The following is a 21,868-nucleotide window of genomic DNA, read 5'->3' on the forward strand; positions in this document are numbered from 1 at the left end:
TGGGGCCAACCTTGGCTCTAGTGGCTCTGTCACGGGGGACAGAAATGCTGGTGCCTCGCTGCAGGCAGAGGCTGGCAGAGCTGGGCAGAGGAACACCATCCAGTCAATGCTCCCCCCTTCAGTTTAATAATAATAATAATTATTATTTATTTGTACCCCGCCCATCTGGCTGGGTTTCCCCAGCCACTCTGGGCGGCTTTTCAACAAAGATTAAAAATACATTGAAATGTCACACGTTAAAAACTTCCCTGAACAGGGCTGCCTTCAGATGTCTTCTAAATGTCAGGCAGTTGTTTATTTCTTTGACATCTGGTGGGAGGGCGTTCCACAGGGCGGGTGCCACTACCAAGAAGGCCCTCTGCCTGGTTCCCTGTAGCTTTGCTTCTCGCAGTGAGGGAACTGCCAGAAGGCCCTCAGCGCTGGACCTCAGTGTCCGGGTAGAACTAGGGGGTGGAGACGCTCCTTCAGGTATATCGCTATATTGTCAAAACTGGTTTAACGTCCGTATCATGATATCGGTTTCTTAATTTTTGACCTGGCAATATATTGCAAATTATGGTGCATGTGTGCTATGCAAAAATCGCAATGCAGGGGAAACTGCAAAGCTAGCCACGGCTTCTCTTGATTCCTGCAGCCTCTGTTGAATCTGCCGGCTCAGCTGTCCCCTGCCTCTTGCAGGGGGGGGCAGCAAATCACCAGAGCAGGCGGCGGCCAAAATCATGAGGTGGGGAAAAACTTGAAGCCAGCACAATGCCTTTACATAGCTCCAATCTCGTTTCAGACATTGTGATATATTGGTATACAGTGGTAACTCGGGTTACAGACGCTTCAGGTTACAGACTCCACTAACCCAGAAATAGTACCTCGGGTTAAGAACTTAATTCATTCTGTAAATTGTGGCAGGTGGGTTCAGCCTTTGTCGGCAGCACACCACAGTTTGGTGCTGTCACTGCCTGTCTGGGGGGTTTTTTTGGGGGGGCATGACCACTGGATTGTGGAGGTCTCTTGGACTTCTGTCACAAAATCTGGAGCTACTACACCACTGGTTAAGCAAAGCAATTTACATTTTCTCTATGCAAATTACATGAAACAAACAAAACAAAAATCTCTGTTGGGCAATTTCCAGCTTGTGTATTAAAATATATCAAAATAAAGGCAAGTTCAGTTCCTCCATAAACATAGCAAATCTGCAGAAATAGGTTGGGGGTGAAGTTTAACTGAAGCTTAAGTAAACACAATAGAAAAGAGCTTTGGCCCACCTTGTAATAATAATAATAATAATAATAATAATAATAATAATAATAATAATAATTTATTTATATCCTGCTCTCCCCAGCCAAAGCTGGGCTCAGAGCAGCTAGGAACAGTAAAAATAGCACAGTTTACATAAAATCACAATCAATTAATTGAAATACATTCTAAAATCAATTCATTCTAAAATCAATTCAGAACTAGAACTAGTTACGAACTAGAACTTTTTCGGGGGGGGGGAGGGACTTGCACAAAGAGGCTAATTTTGTCCCAAGTTGTTTCATTTGATGCTTATTTTGTTACTGATCAGACACAACAGGGAACTCTGAAATGATGGGGGAGGCCGGAGGTCACGGGCGAACATGCAAATTTGCACTTGGGGAAAGAGATGGGTATATAAGCAATTCATTTCATTTTGTGGAAAGTTATTTGGTTTAGTTAAATAACACCCTGGCTATTTTTTAGTTTGATCACATTACCATTAAATTATATCAACAGGGATAGACCTGGCTTTCATTGAAAATGGTTACATCTACCACACGAAGTACGACACGGCAGACCGAATTCTGACAGATTCTATTCAGAGAGCAGGTTGGTACTCCGAGTTTCTCAGGGATTTTATAGCAATGTAAATCAAAACATTGCTTTGCACGCTGGTTGTTACAACTCAAAGCCACAGGCATGCTTTAGTATTCTAAAGAAATCAAACCTGTGGGGAAGGAAATCCAAAATACCACTGGGGTGGGTAGGAATTAATTGGCTCTATGAATTGGGCGGCCTGCACTACTTGGATTGTATGCTTTAATCAGTGAAAGCAATTTATAGATTTCACACCCTGATGTTATATACTTTTAGCTATCTCCTGGTTACGCCTTCATCTGCTTTCTTTTATCATTCTTGGCATTGAGTTTCAGTTGGAGAATTATTTTTCCTTTTTGCCTTAGTTTTCTCTACATTTTAGAGACAATATATAGAGTTTCAGTTTAAGAGTTTCAATTTGTAATGTTCTTATAGTACTGAGAATGCCTGCATAAAGTCCGGTTGTAGGGTCACTTTGCTTTGTTTTTTGTTTTTACTTCATTTTGATCACAAACCTCCAATTCCTATTTTGTTTTGTAATGCCATGTGTGGAATTTTATGTGAAAATGATGGGGGGGGGGGAGAGAGACGAATTCTAAATATATGCTCATATTTTTCCCCAAAGGTGACAATATTTTGGGTGTGCTAAAGTACTTAGCGGAGTCGGACAAACTGGCCAAATCTCATGAATATCGACATGGAAATGTTGTCTTCTTTGACGTCTTTGGCATGTTTGTTATGTCCTACCCAGCTCGTGTCGGCTCCATTATGAACTATATCGTTACAGCCGTTGCGTTTCTTTATCTGGGGAGAAAAACATTGCAACTAAGAAAAAGAGGTACTGGTTATAATTCCATTTATGAACAGGCAAACGGGCCCCTTGCATGACTATAGCTTTCTCTTAAGTCTTTATTTACCATTTTATTTATTTCCCAGCTTTCCCCCAAGGAGCTCAAGGTCCTATACACCTCCCGCCCCCATTCTGTCCTTGCAACAATTTTGTGAGGTAGGTTAGACTAAGGTGGAATCTAGACACATTAAAAAAAAGGCCGTGAAAATGTTTCTTTAAAAAAAGTTTCGGGAAATGTATGGAATTTGACATAGCTCGCCATCGCCTCCTAGTGTCACATTTTTATATTGCACTTTACAACACTCTTAAAACATTTTATTTGCAGCTGTGTAGCTGAGTCCTAGGGACGCGGGTGGCGCTGTGGGTAAAAGCCTCAGTGCCTAGGACTTGCCGATTGAAAGGTCGGCGGTTCGAATCCCCACGGCGGGGTGCGCTCCCGTTGCTCAGTCCCAGCGCCTGCCAACCTAGCAGTTCGAAAGCACCCCCGGGACCGCTTACTGGCGGGAAGGTAAACGGCGTTTCCGTGTGCTGCGCTGGCTCGCCAGATGCAGCTTTGTCATGCTGGCCATGTGACCCGGAAGTGTCTCCGGACAGCGCTGGCCCCCGGCCTCTTAAGTGAGATGGGCGCACAACCCTAGAGTCGGACACGACAGGCCCATACGGGCAGGGGTACCTTTACCTTTACCTTTACCTAGCTGAGTCCTAAGAGGCAGTGAGTAGCTCAAGGTCACCCAGCAGGCTTCATGGCTGAGTGGGGATTCAACTCCCTGGACTCCCATCTCCTATCACTACCCCAAATTGGCTTTTAGTTTTCGTTGCTGCGCTTAACGCACTTTACCAAGAAAGCTGCTAACAAGTTTTAAACTGCAGGAGGTGGAGGGGATGCACTAAAGAGAGAGCACCAGACGCGTGTTGGCCTCATTTGAAAAGGCAACCAAGACACCTTGGCTGAGATCCAATTGAGGCCTGGCCATTTACCACCCAGTTCTGAAAAGAGAGGTATCATTGTTCCTTTGGTTATGTGTGCCTAGTTTGGATCCTGTAGCCTTAGCAGTTCCAGCTAGAAGAAACGTATTGATCTGGGCTTCATTTCTTTCTCTTCCTGCAGTGAGTTATCTGAAGGAACTTGCCATCGCCTTTGGCTTCTCAGTCCTCAGTTGGCTTGCTGTCATGATTGGCGTCCTTATCATAGCCGTGTTCATCTCTCTCCTCGGACGCTCCCTTTTCTGGTACACCCACTTCCATGCCTCTGTTCTTCTGTATGGAACTGCAGCTGTGGCTGGACTGATTCTCTTGCATACATTAGCCAAGACATTCTATTACAAAGTAAGTGTGGCATGCAAAAATGTAGGACTTGAAATAATAGCAGTTCTCTGGTTTTCCTTTAATTATAAACATACAGTGGTACCTCAGGTTACAGACGCTTCAGGTTACAGACACTTCAGAATACAGACTCCACTAACCCAGAAATATTACCTCAGGTTAAGAACTTTGCTTCAGGATAAGAACAGAAATTGTGCGGTGGCGACGCAGCGGCAGCAGAAGGCCCCATTAGCTAAAGTGGTGCTTCAGGTTAAGAACAGTTTCAGGTTAAGAACGGACCTCCGGAACGAATTAAGTTCTTAACCCGAGGTACCACTGTATAGGCCTAAATCCAGCACAGAGTTAGGCGAACTTAATCCCATTGAAACATGAGTTTGACCAAACTTCGGGAGGCAGTGGAAGACAGGAGTGCCTGGCGTGCTCTGGTCCATGGGGTCACAAAGAGTCGGACACGACTAAATGACTAAACAACAACAAATCCTATTGAAACCAATGGATTTAAGCCTGCCTAACTGTGTGTTGGATTTAGTCACAAGACTGCCTCATTCTGACTTAGTCTGATGGTCCGTCTAATCCATTATTTCCCACCGACTGGCAGCAGGTCTGCGGGTTCTTTGGCAGTAGTTGTTCCCATCACCTGCTACCTGTTTCTTTTCATTGGAGATTCTGCATGTGCTGCCCTGCTGAGCTATGCCCCTTCCCTTAAATTGGGCACAGATGCAAAGGTAAAGGTAAAGGGACCCCTGACCATTAGGTCCAATCATGGCCGACTCTGGGGTTGCGGTGCTCAACTCACTATATTGGCCGAGGGAGCCAGCGTACAGCTTCCGGGTCATGTGGCCAGCATGAATAAGCTGCTTCTGGCAAACCAGAGCAGCTCACGGAAACGCCATTTACCTTCCTGCCGGAGCAGTACCTATTTATCTACTTGCACTTTGACGTGTTTTCGAACTGCTAGGTTGGCAGGAGCAGGGACCGAGCAACAGGAGCTCACCCCGTCGCGGGGATTCGAACCGCTAACCTTCTGATTGGCAAGTCCTAGGCTCTGTGGTTTAACCCACAGCGTCACCCGCATCCCACAGATGCAAAACTCATAGCTTAATTCTGTCGGCTGCGTACTGGACTGCTTTCTTCTCCAGGTTGCAAGATTCGGGAGCCAAGTTCCTTTTTGTCTCCTCTTACACAGATTCAGCAATCGGCCTAATAATTGTTGATCCAAAAACTCCAGGTTTGGCATGCTGCCTCATGTGGGTGGGTGGGTATGAGAGAAACCGCAGGCAGTGCGTTGGCAGGAGAAGCTCTGTGCTTTAGGCGCTATTCATTCTGAAGTGGGGGAGTAAATCTAATTATGCCGTTCCAGTCTGGCTGTGTTGGGTAATGTATTAAATGAACTAGAGCCAGTTACTGTTCATAGAATAACAACTTTGGCAATAATAAATAAAGATGTTATAAATTGCAACAAATGGGCTGTGCCCTTCATTCCCCTAGCTCAGGAATTCAAGCTTTATATTGGTGGTGTCTGGGGCAGCAGTCTTAATCACATTCTTTCAATTTTACATTAAAACAAGCATTTTGGCTTGCTAGGTGGAACAGTCCCCCCCTTTCGTTTCCATGCATGCTGTTCTGGGAGTTCTCCTGGCCCCGCCCCCAAAAAAGATTTTTTTGAGTGTGTGTCAGAAAAAATTAGTCTTTTGCAATTGGACGTCCTTGAACTTGAGACTGTTGAATCCTGCCCTGTGTAACACAGCACATTTCTCTAGGCTGTATAAGTGCAAACATTAAGAAAAACACAGGAGATGTTTATCCACTTACCTGAGAACAAGCTCCTTTGAACGTGGTGGGACTTGACTTTTAATCAAATATGCACAGAACTGCTCTGCCAGTCTGCTTCTTAAGAAATTTGGAACTTTTGTTGCTGACATTTCATAATGCACAGACATTTAAACTTGTTGCTGACATTTCATAATGCACGGACATTTAAATTTGCCTCTCTTTTCTGTCTGCTTGTTTTGTTTTCCCAGAATACAAGCGAACAGTTCCTGGGAGAGCTCTTCTTTGATGTTCCAGTTGTTTTTTGGTCAATTATGTTGGCTTTGCTTACTTACCTAGGACATTCCTCAGCATTTGTCAGTGCAATATGGATTGTGTTTCCGCTGCTCACAAAATTAATGACCTATAAGGAACTGAAAGAAAAAGGTATGGTTGCCTTTGAGAGTTCTTGTAAGGATTGCAAAAAGATAATATTTGCAAAGAACTTTAGGGTGTTCCTATATAAATTATTATGACTTTCTATGGCAGAAATTCTAGTGGAAATGTTCACAGCTGGGGAATAGTAATAGTAATGATAATAATAATAATAATAATAATAATAATAATAATAATAATACCCCACCCACTCTGGGTGCCTTCCAATGCATACAAGAACAAAATAAAACATCAAACATTAATAGCAACAATCTGATGCAATATAAAAAAGTCACAATAACTTTAAAATAAACAACATATCAAATAAAGCAATATTCAGTAATCCATTCAAATCTAATAGTAAATGGTAAAATTTCATGCATATTTACATGTATATCCGCAGAGGCTTGGGGTGGCAGACTTCATTCTTCAAAACCCTACAATGTATTATATGTAATTGACTTTTTATTTCTATTCTTTGAATATCGTATTGTTGTTTTATTGCTATGGCCAATGGCTGACGCAAATAAAGATTCGTTCATTCATTCTTCACCTCTCCATGTGATATTCACAACAACACTGTTTGTGGTAGGTTAGACTTTTAAAAGTTTTTCTCTGGCCCAAGATCACCAGGTGAGTTTCATAACCAGGTGGAGATTTGAGCCGCTGGCCAGGGTGCAAACGGGGAAGGAGACGTGCTTTTCTTGTCTCTCTCTCTTTTTGTTACTGTGGAAAATGTGAGGCAGCTGAGGGGCCTGAGGACCACCTCACCTCAGTGGATCCCAGGCAGAGCTCCTCAACCTTGTAGACTCTTGCCTTCATGCTAACCTCTTGCCCCTACAATGAAGTTGTAGACTGTAGATAGATGTTAATGAAGTTGTAGACGACAGGGTGCCGGCGTTTTGCACCTGTTTCGCCCTGGCAGATAGCACGATAGTATATTTGCATCTTAAAAAGCAGAGACATCACCTTGCCAACAAAGAGACCTGCGAACTACCCAACCTAAGATTCACAATACCGAGAGATGCTAGTGGAGTTGAATAACATCAAGCTTACCTTTTGTTGGTATCTTCATGAACTTATCTAAAAGACTGAGTTAAGCATTTGAAAAATCTACTGAAACCAGACATTATAAGTTCATCTTAGGTTGGGTAGTTCGCAGGTCTCTGTGGCTTTAATGTTTTGTATTTTTCTCAGAAGGTTGATAAAGAATGTATAATTTACTGTTCTGTGTATATTAATCGTCAACGTGTTGCATGGGTCGCACAACCAATTATGCTTTGCAAAAAGCTTCTGCTAGTGCAACATGTTGTGCACACAGTTATCTGCAAATTCACTTAGGCAGACATAAGTAATTGTGCCCAAACCTCACAATCTACTCCTCAGATTCAGACACCCAAAGAGCCGGAATTTGCCTGTTTCCTTACTTGGTGTTCTTCGCTGGCCGATGGCAGCCATTTTCAGACTGAAACCACGGAGAAGGGGGGGGGGAGCAAGACTGGATGAATCAGAGAGCAGGAGAGATTGGACAGATCAGTCTTTCCTTGCTGGTTGGCTTCAGCCATTTTAGGAAGAACCCATGGCAGGAGGGGGAGGGAACTTGGTGGGATTCGTGGACTTGCTTAACGGACTATTTCCTGGGAACGCTTTGTGGGTGGACTTTTGTATATTTAATTTCATATTCATCATGCTTGCCCATGCTTGCACAGCATCCCTGGTGTTAGTGGTGAAAGAACATTAAATCTGAAGAAAGGTCTAGAATTCTATATAAAATATAAAATAAATAAAATTTTATTATTATTAAGGCACAGTCTGACCCCCTCCTTTGGTAAACTTCACAGAATGGTTGCCCAATGTTTGCCATTAATTTGATTTTGAATTGATTTTAAAATAAATTGATTTTAGAATGCTGTGTTACTTTTATTGTTGTTAGCTGCTCTGAGCCCGGCTTCAGCTGGGGAGGGCAGGATATAAATAAAAATTTTTTTTATTATTATTATATTGCCAGCTACTTCTTCTCTCCCCCCTCCTCTCTCAATGTAGGTGCCACAATGAAGTTTCTAGCAGTTTATCTCCTGGGAATGTTTATTCCACATGTCTATTCGTTATACCTCAACTGGATTATATTTGAAATGTTAATTCCCATCTTGGGACGCATTGGTTCAGAAATTCCACCCGATGTCGTCGTGGCTGCTTTTATCGTTTTGGCGACGATATTTCTGTCTTCCTACTTTGTAAGAATGCTTTCAGAAATACTTTGTGTTCTATAAATTCAGCAGTCCTAGGCATGCTTTCTCGGAAGCAAGTCTCGTTACATTCATTGCTGCTCACTGCAGAGAAGTAGTGTATAGGGTCCCAGCATTAAAAACCTTTGATCTGTAGGTTAAACAAACGTTGTGACAATTCTTGTGTTTTCAAAAAATAAAAATGCAAATACGTGTGGCTTCTCTGCGCATGTGACCATGAATTTTTCGAGAACATTTTTCTCAACATCTTTCTGTTTTAAGCTGTGAAACATGTATGGCCCGAGAGCTTGTGTGTGAATTGCAATTTGCCATGGGCTGTGCTTCAGTTAGCTGCTTTTTAAGTTTACCCTCTTGCGAAATAGAGTAATTAACATGTCTGCACACAAAAAGTTAGCAGGTTGCTCACATTCAGGAATTTTGGTTTTTTCGGTAGGACGCTGGGAGGTCAGCAAATCTGCTGTTTCTGCTGGAATAGATGCAAATTATGTAGATGAATTAGCGTAATGAATTGTGCCCATTAAGTTATGTGGAAGGGTAAGGAACTGCAACCCCAACTTGCAACCCCTGGAAATTCTGCACAGAACCCCTCTAGCATCTTAGATTTCACCAGTCATCGCCAATACTATCTTCACAACCCTTAAGGAGCAGGAACATTTTCTTATATTTTAACAAAAGCTGATATTTTCAGATTGTTTCTTTCTGCTCACTAGTAAATACCATGCTAGTTTGCTCCCTCCTGACCTTACTAAAGGAGAGGTATGAAAGGCCCTGGGTCAGATGTCTGTTTAAATATGATACTTATAAGTCAGATATAGGCAGACCAGATTTCTTTTATTTTCTTTCTGCTGGAACCCCAAAGCCCACTGACTGGAACCAGGTTCCTAGCCTTAGAATTAAGAAACAGGAATGATTTCTGCACATGTGCCCAGCAGTTCATTTACAATACCACTCCTAGTTTCCCCCCAAGCTTTGTTCATTTGAGCGGCCTAATTTAGAGAGAAAAGCCTTTTTTTGTTAAACAGTTGGGAGCTGATTTTTTTTCTAAATTGCCCAGAGATTTGCCGGTAGATCCCATTGTCCCATCTGCCTGTCCCCTAAACCATGTGGTCTTTGTCAGATCACTAGCCCTCATCCAGATTTGCCATGCAGAGTTGTGTTTGGGAGAAGTCTTGCGATTAAATAAACCTAAATTTCAAAAGCTTGCAGGTTCACTAGTTGGTTTTTCAGGATGTGTTTTTATAGATGAAGTGTTCTTATCCTTGTTTTTTTTCTCCTCCTGTTCTTCAGCTTAAATTCATCTACCTTGCCAAAAGTACAAAGATGTCGATAATAACGTTAGCAACTGTTTCTGCAATCATGTTTGTCCTGGTTTGCAGTGGAATCTTCTTCCCGTTCAGTTCAGATTTTGCAAACCCCAGACCAAAGCGAATCTTTCTTCAGGTAAGGAACCCTTTTGATGCTGCAGAGGGCGTATCCATGCAGTTGTGAACGAAAGATGTGGCGAATGAGTGAAACTCAGCAAGTCTTTGAAGCTGCTGGCTCATAATGCTCTGTGTAGCCACTGAAATGGACCAGAGATAAACACAGGAAACTGGGGAAAATGCTGTAGTGAAACACTTATCTCCCAACCCTTTAAATCTTTTATGTATTTATCATAGCCGTCCATGACTTTTTGTGCAGTTCTGCGTTTGAACTTTTGAGTAGTTTGAGTTTAGAAACTAACATTTGGTTCCGTTTGGGAACAAGTTTGAATTTCTTCCTTGATATATTCTTCAGAAGTTGATAAATGTACATTTATTGCTCGTTAGAGTCTGAGTAAGTTCCCATTGATCCCCGAAGGGAAAGTATTTATTGACGCTTCTCAGACTTAGGTCCTCATGACATCTAGTCTAGTACGATTCTTTGGAGCTATAGGTCAACCCTGAAGGTTGATTTGTATGTCTTAATTCAATCATTGGAGTAATAATAATTGTTTTTATTTATACCCCACCCATCTGGCTGGGTTTCCCCAGCCACTCTGGCCGGCTCCCAACATCATAATAATAATAATAATAATAATAATAATAATAATAATAATAAAGTGATAAAACATAAAACATAAAACATTAAAAACTTTCCTAAACAGGGCTGCCTTCGGATGTCTTCTAAAAATCAGATAGTTGCTTATTTCCTTGACATCTGATGGAAGCGCATTCCACAGGGCGGGTTCCACTACCGAGAAGGCCCTCTGTGTGGTTCCCTGTAACCTCACTTCTCACAGTGAGGGAACCATCAGAAGGCCCTCGGAGCGATGGGGGTGGAGATGCCTGAAGGAGCATTCTCTGGGGGAAGTCATGTGCTTTAACTGTATGGTGTGTGCAAATCCTTAAGGCTGGTCTTTGTGGATGGTCATAATAAGTCCACTGAACAGATAACCTCGAATCAAAATTTTATGCTGAGCCTTTTTGGGTCACTTTTCCAGCACATGAGTCGAAGATTTCATAGCCTGGATGGGCAGTTGGCGAAAAGTGATTCTGGAATATGGATTAATGGGCTCGACTATGGCGGGATATCTCATATCACTCCTCATATACCTGAACTCAACGATTCCATTAGAACAAAATGCGAGGAAGGGGCACCTCTCTGTGGATTTCCCTGGATCCTTCCCGTGGACTATTTATTCAAGTTGGTAACATCGTCTCCTCAATGCACTATTTAGTGTTTTAATAAGACTGAGAGTGGATGTAATGCTTTTAAAAACAAACAGTGAACTGGTATTTAGGTTAGGTTTACAGTGGTCCCTTGGTTCTCAAACATAATCCGTTCTGGAAGTCAGTTCGAAACCAAAGCATTCCAAAACCAAGGCGTGCTTTCCCATAGAAAGTAATGCAAAACAGATTAATCCATAAGCTTTTAGGAAAACTTTGGATTTTTAAAAGTAGAATTCTTTTTTCTTTTGGGCATCTGCCAACCAGAACTTAGATTTATTCCAACATGTCTGGTTTTATAAGTTTGTTTTTGTTCTTTTATATGATGAAGATAGTCATTTGGATTTACTTTATGTATGAGAGCCAGTGTGGTGTAGTGGTTAAGAGCGATAGACTCGTAATCTGGGGAACCGGGTTTGCTTTCCCGCTCCTCCACATGCAGCTGCTGGGTGACCTTGGGCCAGTCACACTTCTCTGAAGTCTCTCAGCCCCACTCACCTCACAGAGTGTTTGTTATGGGGGAGGAAGGGAAAGGAGATTGTTAGCCGCTTTGAGACTCCTTTGGGTAGTGATAAAGCGGGATATCAAATCCAAACTCTTCTTCTTCTTCTTCTATTTGTGGCTGGCTCTAAGGCCATAACTTTAGTTTTCAAACCTATCCATGTTTGACGCTGTGATATGACCAGTTGTGTTGCGCAGCGTCTTTAAGTTGGACAGATTCAATGCCAAGCAGTAATTTAAAGTACTTTAGAAATGCCGTTTTGGAGGGTCACATTAATCTTAAATGCAACCTTTTCTTGCAGGAAAAATTGGTATCTTCCTGCTCCAGCCATCACTCCCAAGAAACCAGCTCACTTTCAGCTTCTCTCCAAAGAGCGAACGCCGTCAGATTCTACAAAGTTCACCTTTGAAATAACCGGTGAGTTGTGTGTGCTATTTTATTTTTATTTGCTATTTATCGTTGGGGAGATGTTCCGGTTTCTGCAGGTAGCAATGCTAGTCCTAAAATACTGAGAGTAAGGCTGCTGACAAACAATTCTCTGTCACTGTCAGCCTGGATAGGTCAGTTGGTTAGAGCATGGTGCTGATAACACAGAGGTTGCAGGTTTGGTCCCCATATGGACAGCTGCATATTCCAGCATTGCAGGTAGTTGGGACTAGATGATCTATGACCCTAACAGTCCCATTTCCCAGATACAGGAATTTTTGCATGCCACAGTTGCAGTATGCATGAGAGAGCTTGTGCCTGTAGTAGGCTCTTGTCTATGAAAAGTTCTGTCACAATAAATTGGTTGGTTCTTACAGTGCCACAAGACTTTGTCATCTCTGCAGCAAGCAACTAACAGGCGACCTTCTTGCGATTTGTTTAAATTTTTATGCTGCTTTTTAGGCCTTCAAAGCAGCTTGCAGACTAAAGGCAAATAAGAGATAAGAATGCGACAAGTACAAACAGAAGCTCAGTGCACAGTTTTCTATATAAATATAAATAATATAAATATAAATATAAATAATATAAATATAAATATAAATATAAATATAAATATAAATATAAATATAAATATAAATATGTATGTTTCTATTAGGGTTTATAAAGAAGAATACAAAGATTGTTGTCAAATATCTTTTTTTGTCCAAAACCAAAACGTTAAAGGCAAAAAAGAGAAAGAGAAGAAGAGGAAGAAAGGGGAAGAGATAGGGAAAAAGAAATAGATTGAAAAGAGAGAGAGAAAAATTAAGAAACTAAAGGACTTCTGATTCCTTGTCTGTCTACTATATATAAGCATTATTCACTTCAGCAACTGCAGTATAACACCTAATAAAGCCACTTTCTACAAATCATTATCTTCACTCCTCAAATCCAAACATCATTATTTCTTCTTCTTTTTCATGCAAAAAGTCTACGAGAGGTTTCCCATCTTTAGTAAACATTTACAATGACTTTTCTCTGATTAAACATGTCAATTTCGCCATCTCAGCTAAGTCTATTAGTGTTAACAGCCACTCTTCCATCGCTGGCAATAATGGTTCATAACATCTTTGAATGCACAACTTTCTGAATACCTGAAACTGTTCTTAACCTGAAGCACCACTTTAGCTAATGGCGCCTCCCGCTGCCGCCACACTGCCGGAGCACAATTTCTGTTCTCATCCTGAAGCAAAGTTCTTAACCTGAGGTATTATTTCTGGGTTAGTGGAGTCTGTAACCTGAAGCGTATGTAACCTGAGGTACCACTGTATAGTCATGTGCTAAGTTTCATGGTGAATGGGTTCCTGCTGGGGAACCATGAGCAGCTATTGAGTTCAAGTCTTATTTGTGGACTTCTCAAAGCATGTGGCAGGTCATTGTGGAAATTGAATGCTGGACTGACTTTTTGACCTGATCCATCTTAGGTTTTTTTGCCTTAAAGCAAGCAGTAAGGGACATAAAGAAATTCAGGAGAAGAAAGAAATTCACGATAGTTCTGGGTACACCTGAAAAAGTTCCTGTGTTCTTCATTCTGCGCTAATGTAGAAATCTTTGTCTGCCGTCCACTTTAGGTCCAAGTCACATGTCAGTGTTGCTTCGGCCACATGAAGGTTCAACACTGTCCAGGTGGTCTCTGGGAGATGGAACTCCTCTTGCTAATAATGTAGGCAGAGATTATTTTATATATTATACACATGGACTCCAGGCCTCACCATGGCGCTTCTGGATAGAAATGAAGGTGAGGCTATATCAAAAACATGCAATCTTACTTCTTAGAACTCTGTTAAAATGATTTGCTTTTTCAGAACACTGTTTCCAATGGTTCGTGTGTGTGTGTGCGTGTGTGTGTATAAAGAAAATGCAGACTTTTTATGCTATACATATTGGAACTCAGTTCCCTCCTGCCCCTTGGCTTGTAAGTCTACTCTTCTTCTCCTTTGCACACATCCTAAAAGGTTTGCTTCAAAATATGCTTCATAGGCAGAACATCTATTTCAGGGATGGCTCACCCATGGGTCACCTGTAGAGCTTTTTTCAGGCCATCCCAAACCCCCTCTAAAATCATCATTAACACCCACTCGCCCACACCTGCCCACAGGGATGCCAGCTTGAGGAGAGGAACCCTTCCCCCCCCCCCCCCGGTTTGATCTCCTGACCATAGCGAAGAGAGCCGATATTATCTGCACACTGGGCCTCATTGTAAAATCCCAAGTTATGGCTCTTCTGTTTCTTGTAACAAGTAGAGACGCTTTTCTTTCTTTTTCTTTCTTTTAAATTTTATTTATACTTTTCAAATACAGTGGTACCTTGGTGCTCAAACTTAACCCGTTCCGGAAGTCCGTTTCAAAACCAAAGCGTTCCAAAACCAAGGCACGCTTTCCCATAGAAAGTAATGCAAAAGGGATTAATCCGTTCCAACCCCTAAGACAGCAATTTAACATGAATTTTACTAACTGACGAGACCATTGATCCATAAAATGAAAGTGATAAACAATGTACTGCAGTCACACAGTCAATCCATCAGTAGCTGAAATGGGTTCCACACAGTCACAAAAAACGAAACCAAAGAAGCTGCAAAAACAAAAACCGCAAAATAAATAGCAAAGATAGACCTCAGCATAACACTGAGAATGGAAGTGTGGCACTCAAATTGGAAGTGTAACACTCAAAACGGAGCATGTTCGGCTTCTGAAAAAAGTTCGCAGATCGGAACGCTTACTTCCAGGTTTGCAGTGTTTGGGTTCCAAGTTGTTTGAGTACCAAGGTGTTTAAGAACCAGGGTACCACTGTATAACTGATTTTACATTCATTTTGACATTTTAAAACTTGACTTCCTTCCCCCTTTCTGCGGTTCCTTAAATTTATTTTTACTGTCTTCTGCATATCCAAATTAACTTAACTTGCTCATTTATTTATCTTCTTTATATATACCGTATTTTTCCTTCTATAACACGCAGATTTTTTCTCCTAAAAAGGAAGGAGAAATGTCTGTGCGTGTTACTGAGCGAATGTGTGGTCCCTGGAGCCAAATAGTGCAAGGGGAGGCAAAAAAAAGCAGGCAAAAATCAAATCGCGCGTCTCCTAGAAGGGAAACCTGAAAAGAGGAAGCGGCTGCTTTCCGGCATTCTGCCTCAGGGTCTTACTGCCCACCCATCTCTGTTTCCTTGCTGTGTTTGCTCAAACGGAACAAAGAGCAGGGAAAGCCCCTCCCCTCCAGGCAAGTGGAGGGGAAAGCAGAGTGTCTCCGTGCTGCTGAAAACATGCAGGAGGGAGAGAGAGAGCGAGCGAGCGCGAGCTGGCTGGCTTGGGTGGGTAGGGGAGGGAAAACTTTTGCCTTCCTTTCCTCCCTATACCCCTCTCCTGCATTCTTAGCCAGCTGCTTCTCTGCACACCCCTCTCCTGCTCCTTGTCCCTTCTGTGTTTTTCCTTCCCTCCCCACTTAAAATGTGGTTAAAAAGCATGGATCCACATGGATCTTCAGGATCTTTGCATTGGGTCAGCCCAAATTCACCATCAGATCACATAGCATGTCCATGGCTACAGCCTGCCCCCCAAAAATCACGCACCCACTGTTGCCTGGGGCTGCAATGGTGCAAAAATGTGGTTAAAAAGCATGGATCCACATGGATCCTCAGGATCTTTGCATTGGGTCAGCCCAAATTCACCATCAGATCACATAGCATGTCCATGGCTACAGCCTGCCCCCCCAAAATCACGCACCCACTGTTGCCTGGGGCTGCAATGGTGCAAAAACGTGGTTAAAAAGCATGGATCTACATGGATCCTCAGGATCTTTGCATTCAGTCATCCCAAATTCACCATCAGATCACATAGCATGTCTATGGTTACAGCCTGCGCCCCCAAAACCATGCACCCACTGTTGCCTGGGGCTGCAATGGTGCAAAAACGTGGTTACAAAGCATGGATCCACAGGGATTCTCAGGATTTTTGCATTGGGTCAGCCCAAATTCACCATCAGATCACATGTCTGTGGCCACAGCATGAAGCACAAAAATGATACATCCACTGTTTCATTCAGAATGTTTTTTCCCTTGTTTTCCTCCTCTAAAAACGATGTGCGTGTTATGGTCAGGTGCGTGTTATAGAGCGAAAAATACAGTATATTTATACTGTTATATAGCTGCAGGTTATTACAATAATCCTGCCACTGTTTTTATCTGTTTACAATTTATCCGTAAATATTCAATAAATAATTTCCGTTCTTTTATAAAGTTTGTTATCTGGATTTCTTAATCTTCCAGTAAGTTTCGCCATTTCTGCATATTCCATAACTTTTCGTATCCATTCTCCCTTTGCTGGGGCTTCTTCTTCTTTCCATTTTTGGGCAAGTAACGTTCTTGCCACTGTAGTCGCATACATAAATAAATTTCTATATAATTTAGGTAGTTCTATCATTATAATTCCCATACTTGTGCTTTTCATACTTCTAGCATAATCTGTGTAGTCATAGCTGTTTTGTCCCTCATTTATTAACCTGTGTTTTTTGGGTTTTTTTTGCTTCTTTTAATTTTCTACCTAGTCTGATATTTAATAGGGAGAAAATTCCTTCTGTATCCCTGCATGACATAGAATGGCTTCTGTACAGGCTGTTTCTTCATACTGGATTCCCTTTTTAGCCAGTAGCAAAAATGCACATCTGCTGTATATCAGAGGGTGCCTTTGGAAACTTCAGCCCATCCTAGAATGTGCATGTGATTACAAGCCTACTGTTTCTAATTGTCTAAAAAGGTCAAACCCACAATTTTCCTATGAACCAACATTTCTACTTTTGCTTTTTGTGAGCCTTTTTTAAAAATGTGCACAGACTGCTCCATCTCCATATAACTTGTTTGTTGGATATGCTGCGTAGCTCCCATTTCAGTATGCTTCCTCGTAACGTGTGTCTTAGTTGTCAAATTGGTTTCAGTATCATTTGTGAGCTTTCAGCCTGCTAAATACCATTTTCCCTTCTTTGTAGTCTCTGTGAAGGGCGCACAGGCTTCCATCCTGTTTGCAGGCCCCGAGTCTTCTGTATCTGACACTCTTTGCCACCTACACCATATTTTTTGCTCTATAAGATGCACTTTTCCCCTCCTAAAAAGTAAGGGAAAATGTGTGTGCGTCTTATGGAGCGAATGCAGGCTGCGGAGCTATCGCTGAAGCCAGAAGAGCAAGAGGGAATGCTCCCCCTGCCCTGAAGAGGCTTGACACGGCTATCCCAGAAGCCAGAACAGGAAGAGGGATCGCTGCTTTCGCTGCGCACCGATCCCTCTTGCTGTTCTGACTTCGGCTGGAGAGGCGCTGCACAGCTTTCCCTCTCTGCGCAGCGCCCCTTCAGCAAAGCGGGAGGAGAAATGGAGCCCCTTCCATTTCTCCTCCCGCTTTGCTGGAGAGGCACTGTGCAGAGAGGGAGAGAATTTTTTTTTTCTTGTTCTCCTCCTCTAAAACTATGTGCGTCTTATCGTCCGGTGCGTCTTACAGAGTGAAAAATACAGTAATTGTGCAATGATAATAAGGGACTTAGAAGTTTCTAGAAATCATGTTTAGCATGACAGTGATCAAATCTTTGCTTAATCTGGCTTTGCCTTGGCTGTTTTTTCAGGCTTCTGAAGAGCCCACTAAAGGAATGGTCACCCTTTCTGTGGTTTCACAGTATTTATTTGAAGAAGATCACAACTCTCCTCAGTTGCAGGCCTTAGCTGAAAGATTTCCCAACTGGACTTTTACCTCAGGCTGGGTCTCCACCTATGATCAATTTATCTTTTAACCCAGAGATAACACAAAGGTAAATTGTTCCCCATACATTGGATGCAGCTTTCGCTCATAAGGAGTTGGGAAGAATGAGTATTGTTGACAAAAAAATACTGTGTGAAATACTTCAGCCACAAAGGTATTTCTTTGGCAGCTTGAATACGTAAAAGGGGGTGGAGGCATGGGGAGAGAGAAGGAAACCTTTGTGGTTTTTATGCAAAATATCACCTACTTGAAAGCTGCCTTTTAGGAAGTGGTTTTAGAGTTGCCGTCCTGGGCATCTTGCAATAAAAGGGGCTTTGCGCAGGCATTCCAAGCACAATGTAAAACCCTCCACAGGCTTTAAACAACCCGAGTTCTGCCTTCCAGTAACATTTTGATTCGTTGTGTTCTTAATCGGCTAAAGTAAGGCTTTGGGTTGGAGACTTTTAAGACTGTACATCATGGAAGATAAAAGAAGCGGCAGTGATCGTTACAGTTCCAAAGTATTGATGCCCATTTAGAACACCATCTGTAATCAAAGCTCTTTAAATTCTTAACCGCAGAGACCTTGGCGATTGCTAATTCTTGCCTGCTCTGATTTTACGGTTTTTCTTTCTAAAAACTTCTGTATGTCCCTTTTGGGGCATTGTACTGATGCTCGACTGCAGTGTCTCTGAGTAGAAGTTGGACCAACCCCAAAATGCATTCACCTTTCTATGGGGATCAAGTGGAATGAAGGCCAGGCTGTATCGGATGCAAGCGCACAGTGCTATTGTCTCTTTGGACTTCTGAGCACTGAGTTAGCCACTTTCGCCTTTTGTATGCAGATGTCTTATCTGTGTGTTGAGTTTTCGTTCTTGGCAATACCAGCTATTCAGCAGTTGTTAAAATTGTCAATAGTCAGTTTCCTATTCTTTAGTTGCTTTCTTGCAAGTTAGTAGAAACTACACATTTCCACTGTGTTATTAGAAGCTTGCAGGAAATCAAGTTGCACATGCTTAAAATGTGCTCCTTTAAAATATGTTGAATTGAGGAAACTCTTGTTCAGAGAGATTTTGAACACAGTATGCTCATCTGTAATTCCTTCCACTTAAGATTACATTGCTCTACTCTGTTTCTATCGAACTCAATAGGACTTGCTTTTGAATAGGTACGTGTAGCATTAATGCTATTCATGTTTGGGATTTTGCTATTAATGACTTCAGCTTCCAAAGCCCAAATATTTTAGTGCATCGGGGGGAAGGAAACGTGTTCCAAAAAGAAACATGTTGGGAAGAATTTGTCTAGGAAGAGGCTGAAAACAGCCCGCCATGAATTAGAAGCCATTTGCAGGTGAAATAAGCAAAACATGAAGTGATATAAAAAAGAAAATTATTTGTTTCAGATCCACACAGTAATAACTTCAGACAGAAGGTTCAGGTCCCATCAAACAGTTTTTTGGGGGTAGGTTTTTAGTCAGATCATAGAAAGCACTTCCAGTGGCAACCAATATAAAACCCTTTCCCATTCCTACCTCTTCTGCTTCATTTGCATAGTGAAGGAAGGGGGGGGGGAATGGCATTTTCATCAAAATGAGTAACATAGGGTGGACAGTCTCTCTGCTGGAGGACATGTAAAAGTAGTAAAAATTACTACTCTATTCTCTAGAGCAGGTGTCCCCAAACTTGGCCCTCCAGATGTTTTGGGACTACAATCCCCATCGTCCCTGACCACTGGTCGTGTTAGCTAGGGACGATGGGACTTGTAGTCCCAAAACATCTGGAAATATGGGTTTGGGGATGCCTGCTCTAGAGTATGGGAAGAAAATCAGTGCTATGGGCAGAAAACTTCCATTTCCCAGTTAAGCTATAGTAGGAAGCTGTAAGGCTATGTTGTCCCTTTGAGCTCCTCAAGACTCAGGTTTGTGGTGCTGCTGCCAAGATGCCAAATCACACAGCGTACAAAGCATGTGCCTGTAGCGGCTTTCACACATGTGGGGTAGGAACAAAACCATATGCAAAGGCCAAGATGAGAATTAGCTTACTGCAATTCTACCGTGAAGTAAGTTCCGTTTAAGGGAGTTACCTCCCAGTAAAAATAATTAGATCAGGATGCTATTTGAAATCCCTGGTTCTTCAGCTTTACTGTCCAAATATTCTCTGATTTTTCCATTCAGATGACTTCTCAACATTTCCATTTGCCTCTTTTTTAAAAAATGTCACTAATCCTGCATTGCGTTAATATTACCTTATTAATGTCTTGGAAAATGTTGCATAATTATAATTTGAACGCTAAGGTCAACGCCAGCCTTGATGCCTGCGTGCCACTGAAACTAGCAGCTGTGCATTTAGCTTCTCCTTTGCTCTCTGTAGCCTCTTGTATAACTTGTGTCATGACATTGTGGGCTTCATTTTCCTCTCTCCATTCTAAATCACTGAATGGTGATTGGAAGGAAATTGAGAATCCTGTGATATCAGAACACAAGGCGTGTTATACTCCCCGTTACAGAGGGGTGGGGAACCTAAATATTTGGCTGCTGTATTGTGAGAAATGTTTAGTGGAATGCATCAGCTGGTCCTAAGTAACAGCACTGCTTTTGTACTTCGAACTCAAATATTTCAAGCAAAGTCCAACAAATTACCCATATTATTACTGTCTTAATTGTTGTAGCTACAAACCTGCATTAATATGTTATATTTAAAAGTGCACAAACTCTTTGCACTAAAAACAACTGGTTTTGCATGTAGTACTTTCCATTCATTAAACAAAAAAAACTCGAGAAAGTAGAGTGTTTATCTGTCCTCGTGCGGATCTTAATGTAATGCACCTTAATGTACTGCTTTTGCAACATGCGTTTAAAATCTCAGTGCATCTTTTGCACATAGTGTGTGTTCTCCAATAAACCGAGATTGGAGAAATTCAGAACTCACCAAGCCTTCTCCCCAACTGATTTACATTGTGCCTCAAAACTTACATAATGGTTTGACAATGACTCTGCATGATGTAAATATGGAGTAATGAAAAATACCTACATGTCTCAGAGCATGCTTAGGAACATCAGGGCAAGTAATAACTATTTTGTTCCTTGAAAGGAAAACTTTGCCTAACTCAGGTTGTATATTTTATTAAGTAGCAGAATGAAATAGTGGGATGCCTTTTTTGTGAACTCCTGCCTTTTTAAAAAAAGTACTTAACTGTTCAGCACATGAATTCTCTTGTTGATCATTCTATCTTGTCTTCCCTTGTTCTAGCATTGCACTGAAATCCCCAGTATGGCATTCTTCAGCTTAAAAGTTCTCAAGGATAAATTGAGTGTGTGTGGAACAAAAATCCTGCAGTTATTGCTCCTTGCTAGCCTAACTATGGGCCTGGTTTTTGTCATATACATTACAATATAGCTGATGAGTTGTTAAATGTGTGCTTGGGTGTACCACTTCAGACTGCATTTATGGAGCTCATAGGACTGTTGTATTCTACCACCCCAGAAACCCCTCTTTGGAGAGGGTGCCTGCCAGGGAGATTGGTCCTAGCTTTGCCTTTTTCCAGCTGTGCTAATCTTCCACGCAAGAATCCTTTCTTTTCTTTTTTTTTAAAGGAAGCAATCTACCTATGAGCCCCTCACCTGCTGCCTAAAGCGGTACATATATGCTTGCCTTTGTCTTCTGTTTGAGAACCAGGCCCTGGTTATAGATGTTGGAAGAAACACACAAGAGCTCAGAGAATGGAATGTATGTAAAAGATAACCAATGCTAAATAAATTGATTTTGTGAAAAGGTTTTGTTTTCTGGTCTAATCTGTTTAGGTGCTTCTGTAGCTAGAGTCAAGGATGGGTATAGCCAGTAGATTTGTTCTTAGGCTCTCTTCCCAGTTTCAGGGGAAGGAGAAGGGAAAAGACGCCTTGCGTTAGCATAAGTCATTGCACAGGCTTCTAGTAGCATGACCTTGCCAAGACAGGCTAGTCTTAAGGTCAGTGGTATAAGCAGCAGGTAGCAAACAGAAACCTGGGCGAAGCGTTGAGCAAAATTAAAGGTAAAACCCTGCAGGGGGTGGGTTGGCGCAGTACTCATCA

The 21,868-nt window shown here is 42.0% G+C and overlaps 1 protein-coding gene across 3 annotated transcripts in view; it reads left to right on the forward strand.

Annotated features, from left to right (window-relative positions):
- ERMP1 (endoplasmic reticulum metallopeptidase 1) overlaps nucleotides 1-21,572 on the forward strand; it is a 43,483-nt gene extending 21,911 nt beyond the window's left edge. Inside the window, exons 6-16 of one of the 3 annotated variants that reach the window (XM_079959271.1) lie at nucleotides 1,750-1,842; nucleotides 2,456-2,668; nucleotides 3,789-4,006; nucleotides 6,025-6,199; nucleotides 8,231-8,421; nucleotides 9,721-9,873; nucleotides 10,895-11,097; nucleotides 11,924-12,039; nucleotides 13,659-13,825; nucleotides 17,690-17,872; nucleotides 21,051-21,572. In XM_079959271.1, the coding sequence (XP_079815397.1) occupies nucleotides 1,750-1,842; nucleotides 2,456-2,668; nucleotides 3,789-4,006; nucleotides 6,025-6,199; nucleotides 8,231-8,421; nucleotides 9,721-9,873; nucleotides 10,895-11,097; nucleotides 11,924-12,039; nucleotides 13,659-13,825; nucleotides 17,690-17,854 (1,694 nt within the window). In that variant the 3' untranslated portion in view covers nucleotides 17,855-17,872; nucleotides 21,051-21,572. Of the gene's footprint in view, nucleotides 1-1,749; nucleotides 1,843-2,455; nucleotides 2,669-3,788; nucleotides 4,007-6,024; nucleotides 6,200-8,230; nucleotides 8,422-9,720; nucleotides 9,874-10,894; nucleotides 11,098-11,923; nucleotides 12,040-13,658; nucleotides 13,826-17,689 lie in introns of all 3 variants that reach the window. The other 2 variants (XM_079959272.1, XM_079959270.1) reach the window with 2 other exon arrangements.
- The last annotated feature ends 296 nt before the right edge of the window (nucleotides 21,573-21,868 follow it).

The sequence above is a fragment of the Podarcis cretensis genome (assembly GCF_951804945.1).
Source record: "Podarcis cretensis genome assembly, chromosome: 17".
Classification (NCBI taxonomy): domain Eukaryota; kingdom Metazoa; phylum Chordata; class Lepidosauria; order Squamata; family Lacertidae; genus Podarcis; species Podarcis cretensis.